The 11,119-nt window shown below is 42.5% G+C and overlaps 1 protein-coding gene across 2 annotated transcripts in view; it reads left to right on the plus strand.

Moving 5' to 3' along the window:
- The window catches only part of LOC115655863 (protein wntless homolog), a 143,599-nt gene extending 137,379 nt beyond the window's left edge, over positions 1–6,220 (plus strand). For both annotated transcript variants that reach the window (XM_030571818.1, XM_030571817.1), the window contains 3 exons: positions 1,126–1,209; positions 3,772–3,925; positions 4,332–6,220. In XM_030571818.1, coding sequence (XP_030427678.1) covers positions 1,126–1,209; positions 3,772–3,925; positions 4,332–4,441 — 348 coding nt within the window. In that variant the 3' untranslated portion in view covers positions 4,442–6,220. The remainder of the gene's footprint in view (positions 1–1,125; positions 1,210–3,771; positions 3,926–4,331) is intronic.
- The last annotated feature ends 4,899 nt before the right edge of the window (positions 6,221–11,119 follow it).

Below are 11,119 nucleotides of genomic sequence, written 5' to 3' on the forward strand. Positions count from 1 at the left end.
TTGCAGAGCAGAAGGAGGAGCCCAGATAGAGTTGCAGTCAAGCCAAAAATGCCTGTTTTCTTGGTGATAAAGATTTGTGTGTCCATAAAACTTTGGTAGAAAATATTCTGATGAGTCAAACTCTGCATCTAATCAGGTCATTTGTGACTTATTAAAAGGCACATTACTTGTTCCAATAAGAAAATCTGTATTTTTGCAGACGTTTCCCTGAAGTCTTGTCTCTTTCATCTCTTTCCTTGAGTTAAAAGTACGGCACCGGTATTATGGATTTGTGTTACAGGCGAGCTTAGGGCTCCACTGCTCTCAGCACTGTGCAAACATTTAACAAAAAGACAGTCCTTGCCCTGAGGACTTCAGTCTTGCCACGTTCAGCCCACCTGCTGCATAAACCTAACTTGTAAAATGTCCTCACTCCCCTCAGATGTCTGAGTCAGTGTGATTCCAAACTAACACAACTAAAATCTATCTTTGTTAAATTCAAAACAGATTTAAAAAAGCCAACAGTCTGTGATAAATTCACATGGTTTGGGGTCTTATATCATTTGTTTGATGTCCTTAATCTACAGTCCAACATTCATTTAGTCACCTTAAATTCTTGGCCACAGGAAATTAGATGGGGAAAGTTTGCATCCTCCTCACATGAACTCGTTACACTTACAGAAACAGAAAACATTTGTAAAGTATACCTGGTATAACCTAACAAACCCTCATCAGATATGTTCTAGAAAGAATGTATATCTGATTTAGCAAGGAAGCCACAGACTATCAAATATGCTGTTAATTTAATGAAACCTTGTTGCTTAAACTCAAATGCCTCCTTCACATTAGCTCTAAGTAAATCAGTTTAATTTTATGGAAGCAAATGTAATGGAAAGCAGTAGCAGTCAAGATCTCTAAACCCCATTCAATGTAACTGGGAGGAATGCAAACATGTAGGGAACAGAGAATATTGGCTGTCACCAGGGAAGGACAAAGGAGCAAGTGGGTGATTGTGGGTTTTGTGGTTTTGGACTAATCTTTTTTCCAATTTCCATCTTGTAGAAGCTAAAAATTGAAATGGGATTGTCTGTCTGTTCTGCTGAGGTGATCAGTGTTCTCTCTCTCTCTCTCTCTCTCTCTCAATAGGGGCTGATTTTTAGGTTCAAGTTCTTAATGCTCATCACTCTGGCCTGTGCAGCAATGACTATCATCTTCTTCATTGTCAGTCAGGTGAGTGTGCTGAAATCAAACTTCGTATGATAGAGTGCAGTATCCAAATTTCTAGGTAGCCAAGATATTTGGTTATATCCTCGTTCAGAGGACCCAGGAATGCATAGATTGTAGGTGGGGCTGGTATCATCGGCTCATTGTTAAGGCTGCCTGATATTTCCCATTATAAGACCCTGTTTTCAGTTGTTTATAACTTTTGGCAAACTTAAACTGTTTGGGCTGAAATTTTTCATACTGAGTGTCTGCCTCCGGATAGCGTTCCCTCCACCCCGACTCCCTACATTTCAGCCAAAATAGTTTTACCCATTTGCAATATGAAGGGGTGGGAAGGGTGGTTTGTCCATGTGTTAAAAAAAATTCTGGTGAGCTTTTTTTCTTTGAAAATCTCTAGTATGTGAGTATATAATTATAGACTGTCATCATACATGTTAACAAGGGGCCCGAATTGAGGTTGCACAGGCAACCTTAATTCTAAGAACATAAGAACAGCCATACTAGGTCAGACCAATAGTCCATCTAGTCCAGTATCCAGTCTTCCAACAGTGGCCAATGCCCCAGAGGGAATGAACAGAACAGGTAATCGAGTGATCCATTCCCATGCTGCCCGTTCCTAGCATCTGTCCAACAGTCTAGGAACACCATCTCTGCCCATCCCGTCTAATAGCTATTGATGGACCTCTCCTCCATGAACTTGTCTAGATGGGCTTTTTTAATTCTATGATTTAACTTTTGAGTGCTTGATTTTGGAATCTTAAATGCTCAACAGTGTTTTGGGCATGAGGAAGTTTATATTTGTCTGTCTCTTCCTTCTGAACTTGAATTTAGCCTATAGATTTATATTTTTATTATAATTGTATGTCTACATATTGTGTATTGGGCTGTTCTAAGTTGCACAGGCAAAACTCCATGCACCCTCTTGAAGGTCTACCCCACAGTATTCCTCTGAGAATAAGCCCCTTCACTCTTCTGACCAGTTCCCAAGACTACAACCTCCCAAAATGACTTTCCAGTGTTAAGATATTTTATTGGTCTCAGGTGTAAAGTGTCAATCACAGTTGTATATAGATATGTAGGCTTTAGTTGCAGAAATACAATGAATACACCTTTATAAGTTAATAGTCAAACTCCTTTCTACTTTGAAAGTAGAGCTGTTCTGAAACTTTGTCATCTGAATTTTCTAAAGAGTAATACTCTTTTCCTAAGGAAAATGTCAGTTGTAGGACAACTTCAGTTTTGCTGGGGACGTGGGGGCGAACCTTCTTTTCTACTAGGGAAACTGAAAAGACAGCTCACCAGCTAGTCACTGGAGTAGGGGGACTGATAGGCCCAGTTCTTTGGCTGCAGGAATTGGGAGGAGTGGGTCAGCTTCACTGCAGGCAGAAAGCAAAATTGATGAGAGCCTCCCAGATGGGCAGCTGAAAGATCTGGTTTTGGGAGAAGCACAATGAAGTTGTTTTTCTTGAAATCCTTTCCTTTGAAAAATTTTGGATGTTTCATTTCTGCTTGTGATGAAAACTTTTTCAAAAACATGAAATTTTTCACAGGAAGGGATTATATTTTCTTGCCAGTTTTACTTGTAAGCACTTCTGCTGAGTCGTGCACAGAAGTACTCTCAGACATACTATATTAGAGAATCTAGCAGCTGCATTCCCTTTGCTTATGGAAAACAATGCCGTAGTCTGTCATGGCAAGATGACTCTGATCTAAAAATCTGTTCAGTTGAAGCAATTGGCTTGAAGTAATACCTCAAATCTGGCAAATCCATTTTGTCTGGCTACTTTCATCAAGTTTGGTATTTTTGTTTGTTTAAAGGCTATATTCTGCCACTATCTCCTCCCCCCCCCGCCCCCTTAAAGCAGAGCTCCTTATTTTCTATGGGGAATTCTGCTTTAAAGTCGATGGTAGGCTGTGGCTCCAAATGACTTGTTAATTTGGCTTTTAAAATGGAAGGCAGTCAAGGTGCACAGCTCATGCATTTCATTTGTTTTCAAAATATTTATCAATATTAAATGGCTGTTTTTCTTAACTCTCCACAGAGTCTCTTGTCTGTTTCTTTATATCTGGAGCTAATGCTATCAGCCATAAGTCTCTGCTGTAAGACAGAAGCAGTGAGATGTGCTGGATGCCATTAGCTCTTTGCATTATTCATGCTGTTTTCTTCTATAAAAGGTTTATTTATAGACCCTCTAAGGTTTTCAGACATAGCCAGGTACTGCTCGATTTTATAATTATTCTCTCACTATAATATTTTATGAGTGGAATGATCTAACCTGAATGTTCTGAGATAAATTTTTGTAATTTTTAAACAGAGCAAAGTTGAATAAAGTTTCTAATACAAATCTTGTTGCATATGCCAATCCTTATAGATTGGTGGCAGGAGAAGAGACTTTTTAGTATAGACTTTACTTCCATGTGTTTGCTATCTGGACATGAATTGTACATGTACTTCATTCTGTCTAATTTCAGATTTCTCTGTATCTGCTCTTAAAAACATGTACTTGCTCATCATAGAATTCTCCTTACCTATTTGTCCCTGTTGAATCTCTGCTTTGTTGTGGACAGGTGACTGAAGGCCATTGGAAGTGGGGGGACTTCACAGTACAGGGGAACAGTGCCTTCTTCACAGGCATCTACGGGATGTGGAACCTCTACGTCTTCGGTCTTATGTTCCTATATGCTCCATCACACAAGAATTATGGTGAAGATCAATCAAATGGTAAACTGGGCTTTGGTGTGGCTCTTAATTGCTATCAATACTAACTTGAAATAGTCTGGGAACAGCATTATGTAGCTATGGTGGAGGAAGTGAAAGTCAAGATTGAGGAATGGAACTAAATAGTTTTGTTTGAGTTTACAGTTGGTTTCCCTTGGAACGTCTTTCAGTAGCACAGTGGCTCTCCAGCATTAGCTCATGTAACAGTGTTTGTTCCTTTGCAGTGGTTTCAGTCCATTCTTCCCTTCAAATAAATCGAAGGAATCATGGAAACCCTTCTTAGTTCTCAGTTTTAGAAAAGCTTATTGTTTCCAAGACACAAACTCTGGGGAAATGTAACCTGGCTGTCACTCTCTCGTTCCCAGGTCCTCCTTTGTGCATCATGCTGAAACACAGCTTTGTATTTCAGGTGACCTCGGAGTAAGTAGTGGGGAGGAGCTTCAGCTCACCACCACCATCACCCATGTGGATGGGCCCACCGAGGTTTACAAGCTGGCTCGCAAGGAGGCTCAGGAATAACTCCTGGAACACCTCGCTTGGGACAAACACAATGAAGTACAATACACAGATTGAGACAACGTCCTCCTTGAGCAGACATCAGAAGTAACTCGCTCTACAAATGCCCAGTATTTATAGTGTGCTCACTGAGCAGTGGAACTAAAATAGAACCTTTTATAAACTCTTTTTTAATATGGTGTTATCTCTGGGGGAGGGCAGGATATGTATTCTATATTTTACAGACATGCTAAACGAACACTAAGGATGCAAAATGAAATATTTCAAAGAGTTAAAAGCTAGGATTAATTTTGCCTGCGGAATCTTAATTTGGCTTCTTGTGTGTATGCAGGATGATAGTCTTTAATTACTGGGGTTTTTACAGAGGTCTCCTGCCTCATTAATGCACAAAATACAGTGCTCACTTAAGAAGAGGTGTTCAGTATTTTTTGTTTTTCTTTTGTGTGTAATTTTCCTCATAAACACACACACAATGCAAAATTATATTCTGTATCTAACCATATTGACACCCTCTTCCCCCTTTCTCCCCCCACCCCCGGTTGGGTCACTGGCAGGGTTCAAACCTTTAGACCTGTAGCACAGACTTCTGCCACTTAAGCTAACAGTGACTGGTAGCAGTAGTAGGCTGTTACCTGGTGTGTGGACTGGGCACTAAAGAGGGAAGACAGATGCACACTTTACTAGTGAGTTTCACAGCTATTTGGTGACAGAGGAATGTGGAAACTCTGAACTCCTGGATTATTTTCCAAGTCCTAGAGGGGAGTATAGTCTAGTGGTTATAAACCATTCTGCTCTTGTCCCCCAACTTTCCTGTATCCTCCTGTCTGCCCCACTCCCATTGGGCAGTGCTTTTATATTGTGATGCCAGCTTTTCCCAACCTAGAACTAAAAATTTCCCAGATAGAAGCACTGTAAAAAACTATATCATGGGAAATTTCCCAAAACCTGGGAATTTGTGAGTAAAATGTTTCAACTTGGGAAACTGGGAATTTTCATTCAAAACATTTTACGTAAAAATTCCAAGATTGTGGGAAATTTCCCAGGATATAGAAGCACTATCATTGGGCTGCTGAAACCCCTTCTCTCCCTCACCCCGTCTTCCATTTCTCTGCATTCTAGTGATGGCTCCTTATCCATGATGCCTGGGTGTCAGGAGAGGGAGCACTGAGGACACAGGAGAGACTGTCTCCCTCTGTTCCTGTGCCCAGTGCCACAGCATCCTGCAGCAGCTAGGAGGAGCAGTTGCAGGGCAACTCCTACTCAGAGGCTGCAGCACTAGCATGGAGCATACTCTGAGATGGAATGTCTGGGGAACTTAGCTGCCAAATCTGCACTGAGCATGTGAGAACCAATATTTTTCAGTGTCTCATAACTTGGCCAAACTTCCTGACCAGTTCTTAGACTCTCTGGGGAGTTTAGCTCTGGCAATGTCCTGCAGACAACTGCACAGGTGAGCAGGACTTTCCCTGCAATTGCTGCTCTTGGCTGCTGCAGGATGCTGTAGTGCTGCACACGGTATTAAGTCCTGTGCGCTTCCTGCTAATGCCCAGGCAGTGTGGAGGAAGAAACAGCCTGATTTCAAATGCAGAGGGGACGATCCAGATCTGGAGGGAGAGGGAGTGGATTAGGATACATGTGGATTGGGGGTGTAGCGGAGAGGGACTGTGACTGGGCAGGGAGATTAGGAGGAGGAGCTAGAGCTGTGATGAGGGAGAGAGGAAAACTAAGACAAGCATGGGCAGGGCTGGCTTTAGGCCAATTCCACCAATTCCCCGAATCGGGCCCCGTGCCTAACAGGCCCCCGCACCCAGTGAGAATCTCTTCCCTGGCTAGAGGCGCCTTTTTGATTTTTATTCACCTGGCGGCGCTTCGGGTCTCTAGCGGCACTTCGGCGGCGGGTCCTTCGCTTGCTCTGGGTCTTCGGTGGTACTTCGGCGCCGGGTCCTTCAGTGCTGCCAACGATCTGGAGTGAGTGAAGGACCCCCACCGCCGAAGTGCTGCCGAAGACTCAGAGCACCACCAGGTAAATACAAGCCCCACGTGTTTTTTTTACAGGCGTTCTTTGTTTTTGATTTGGGTTGTTTTTTTTTAGTCATCCCTGTCGGGGCCCTGTCGAAACTGGGCCCCACACTTCCTAAAGCCGTCCCTGGGCATGGGTTGGAGGGGACTGGGGCAAAAGGGGAGAGACAGAGAGATGGGCAGAAGGATCTATGCCCACTAGAGTGCATGCTATGGCAGAACCTGGAATGGATTCCTTAGTGTCTCATTCCTGCTGTCAGCAAATATCTTTTGAAACTCCTTGCAAAGTTTGTGTCTTATCCCCCTCTAGAGCTTGGTCCATTCAGAGCGTGAGTCTACTGCTATGGGTTGCTCAAATAATAAGAGGTTTATGCTGCGGATCTAAAGGTTCCAAATCTGCTAGTGACTCATGCATAAGGCTGTTTTTGTCACTGAGGTCATGAAGTCACAGAATCCGTGACTTTTGGAGGCCTCTGTGACCATTCTCTGCTTCAGCCCCAGGGGCTGCAGGACTCTGGAGCTGACAGCCAGTGGGGCCCTGGCAGGGTTCCAGTGACAAGTGACGGGCCGCCTGGAAGGTTTCAGCAACAGGTCATAGACTCCTGAGGGGGGACAGCCTTGCATGGGGAGAAGAGAATACTTTGGGTGAGTGGCTGGGGTGTCCCGTTTTTCTCTACACTCACTCACTCTCTCTCTCCCCCCCCCTCCCCCCCCCCCCACAGTAGTGCTAAGGTTGCAAAGTCAAGCACTCAGAAGTTAGGAAATGCCAGTATTAAGCTTGCCTGAGTAACCTTAATATGACCCTCTTCTGCATACACATTATGATGTAGTTTTTAATTAATGGTCTCACACTATTTCCTGCTCCCATAGGCCCCCTTTACCTTATCCAGTGCAGAGGATGGACCTGCTGTGGGGATAAATCCGGGATGTGTAGTGAAGAACCCTGCTGGCTGTAGTATCCCTATCGCTAAATATACGTGTTTCAGTTTCTGGCTGCTCACCTGGAGGTGCCTAGGACCAAATTTGCATAAGTGCTGTGCGCTCCAGCTGAAGTCAAGTGGTGCTGCACTTGGAGCATAGGCTATGAAAATGCTAAATCTCCTAAAAACAAGGCTCTGGGCTTCTCAAATTTGGTACCAAAAAATAATGGACACTTCGACAATTTTGGCCATAATTTCTGTGCCTCGGTTCCCCATCTGTAAATGGGTAAATGCCACCTGTGTGTGTGAAGATCCCATGTATTTGTGTTTGAAGCACTCTGAGAGCAGTAGGAGGAAATTATTCATTTTTTATTTATCCAGTGCAGTTTGGATGGGCTTTGTCAAAGAAAAAAAAAGCCTGGATCCACATTGAGGAGAATAAAAAGTTATTGAATAAATATATGTTCACACAACGAGGCTGGGGTCCTCTGGAGAAAAATATACATAAACATATCATTAAAAATGGTAACATAACACATTCCCAAGGGGGCAGAGTTGAGTTGCCCTTCCATCCTCAATTCTGTCATTTCACAACTTCTGAGAGCTTGACTCTGCAACCTTAATGTTATTTTAACTTTAGGGTTTTTTTATGTAATATCTATGTACCTAGAATAAATTCATCCTGACTTTTTTTTTATAGGGTAGTGCAACAGTGCATGTTGTAAAGATTGATTTACGGAAGAGTCATTGCAGCTTTAAAACCAAATCTCGTGTGTCCAACACTAACAAGTCTGTTATGGTGTAGATATCTTTTTATATTTGCTAAACTACTAAGTGCCACTTGTGTACCAGAAACAGCCCCTGGGTCTTATTAAATTGTTTGTCGGTATGTTCACTTTTTACAAAATGCTTTAAGCAACCTAGAAAAAATGTAGTTTTTGTTAATTTAAATAAAATATACAATATTGTGGGTTGGTTTGTTGGCTCATTGAGTGAGAAGAAATTGTAGCCTCTCTTTTTGGGTGTCCTCTTATGGTTTGTCTGCCAAACTGCAGTGAATAGACCAGTGGGGCAGAACTGCGCTTTACTGGAGACCTGAATTTCCCACCATGCCATCGATCTAGTTCTTGGTGATGTCTTTTGTGTCTTTTTTTTTTTTTCTTTTTTAAAGCCTTTGTGTGTTTTAAAAAAAAAAAAATCTAATCGTATTTCTTGTGAAAATGCAAAACTGATATTTTGGAAGCTGGAATTCTTTTGCATAACTCATTATGAGGCAAGATGGCTAACATAAGCAACTTCTCACTTCAAATGTGGTGAGATGCTGGAAAGCAGTACTTCAGTGGCTGAGCTCCTTCTCCCTTTAATTCCTCACTTTAGAAGCAGTTATGTTAGGTCTTGCTTACACCAGGCCAGATCCAGTGCTTTTTGAAGTCAATGGGAACTGAAGCGGGGCGGGTCTTAATGTCACAGATATTTGACATTGGACCTTACAGCTATCTGGAATCCCCCTTCTGTTTCCTTGTACTTCAAACTGACTTTCCTAACTAGTTTGGCATATACATCTGCCCAGGGGCATTCTGTGAAGGGAAAGCTAATGTATTAAGTGAAATAACTTGAACTGATAGTTAAACTTATGGGAGACCATTACCCGCTGCTTCAGCTACATGGTGTAATTTTTTTTTGATAGGACATTGTTTTTTGAGAACTAGGAAACTCAGGAAGAGTGAGTTCCCTAGGTCAGAAAGTGTTCAGCCCTAAAACCAAACCCCCCATCTCTGATTAGGCTTTCTTGTAATAGTACCCTCCCTTTCATACTAGTGTCCCCAAACACTTCCAAGCCTGCTCCTTGCTAGCAGAAAATGAAGCATAAGTTGCCATTGGCAGTTTCCCTTGTAGGAGGCGCTTGGCTGTTACAGTGATTGTGTTTGGAAATGCCCCCCCCCCCCCCAGCACAGAGGCACCATGCTCATGTTATTTGTCTCATACACTGTTCTGAACCCTTCCTATGCCATCAAACAGCACGGAGCATGAACAAGGGTGCTGCTCTATGACCACTTTAAAAAAGCTAGCAAACCTGCAGAGCTTTCTAAGTACGTGCTCCCAGCTTTATTCAACAGAACAAGGTAAAGTAGTTTTAACACAACCCTATTTAACACTGTATAGGAATGACTAGCACCAGGGTACAAACTGCTGTGCTTTCTTAGGGTACTTAAGGGCATGGTGTCAGTTAGGACTGTCTTTTGCTGGAAACTTTCATCAGCATAGCTACATCTCTCAAGGGTGCCAAAAAATTCACACCCCTGAGATGTAGTTAAGCCAACCTAGCGCCTTGTGTAGCTGGGTTGCTGGAAGATTTCTTCTGTCAATCTCACTGCTACCTCTCAGGGAGGTGGATTAACTACAGCAGCTGGAGAACCCAGTCCCATCACTGTAGTGATGGTCTACCCTGTAATGCTAGAGCAGTGCAGCAGTGGCACTGCAAGTTGTGCTGCTGTAGCATTTTAAATGTTAACATAGCTTCAGACAGTGTTCAATACTGGCAAGATAACAAGGCATGAACTGTACTGCGAGACTTGTGCTTCTAGAAGCACCTGGAAAGGAGGTGGAGTCTTGTTTACACTTATGCCTTGAGCAGTAGCCACTATGCTTCCAAGGAGGTTTTGTACACCTTCTTGTCTGGCTTAAGCCCATGGACCTTGAGTTCTGTCACAATTCTAGGTGCAATTCACAGTGTTTGTAGTGTGACTTAATTTACAAAACTAGCTGTACACTAATGCACCACTACAATGAGTTGAAGGCATCTGGGGTACCCTACATCTGGCCCACATTCAGTATAGGAACCCAGCCTGGCATTTCTCACGCACCCAGACTTCCCATGTCTTCAGTGGGAATCCTGAGTGCTCAGAAAAGGCAGGGCAAGGCCCAGCTCCTCCGCTGCACCCGTGCCTGTGATGGAATGTGAAATTACAGTGATGCTTTTTGGCAACCTCTAATCAAACCTCCTTTGTAACTTCTGTACTCTGTTGATGAAACAGTATTAAGCTGGTGTCCGTAACACTCCTAACAATCACACTTCACTCTATATACACTGCCAACAATGGAGACCACTTCCTTGACGAGAAAATGTTACTGTTGTATTTATAGTGCAATAAAAAGGGCCACATGACTTTATGTATGCAGTAGGATTAAATGGAAAAGCAGGATAATGGATTAGGTAGAATACCTAAAATGAGGCATCAAACCATTACAAATAAAGACTATTTGTATACAAAAAATAAACTGGGAGCATATATTTCACAAGAGTGACAGATGTGAGAAAAGCTGAGACTATCCATTTATCCAGCTAAAAAGACTAAAGAGAGCATGTTGCATGACAATAAGTGGCTTAATGGGAGACGGTGCTAACTGTGGAACAAAGTTTTAGACACTTGGGTTATCACAGACCATGTCATTTATCTAACAGATGTTTGCAATTACCATTTAAAAACAAAGACCAATTAAAAAGCCTCTTATGGCTCTTTGTGAAGATGTTTTAAACTGCTGGCTAGGTTGCATTAGAAACTGATGCAGTTTGCATTTGCTTCCCTTCTCTGAAGATTAGGGCACAAACATTCAGCTGTTATTGACACTGCAGAGGTGAAGTGGGCCAGAAAAACAGGGATGGTTAAAGAGAGAATCAATTTAATTAGTCATGTCCAGACAATTATTTTACTTAGTCTGATATGGAACATCTAAGAATACT

Source organism: Gopherus evgoodei, chromosome 8 (genome assembly GCF_007399415.2).
Source record: "Gopherus evgoodei ecotype Sinaloan lineage chromosome 8, rGopEvg1_v1.p, whole genome shotgun sequence".
NCBI lineage: Eukaryota > Metazoa > Chordata > Testudines > Testudinidae > Gopherus > Gopherus evgoodei.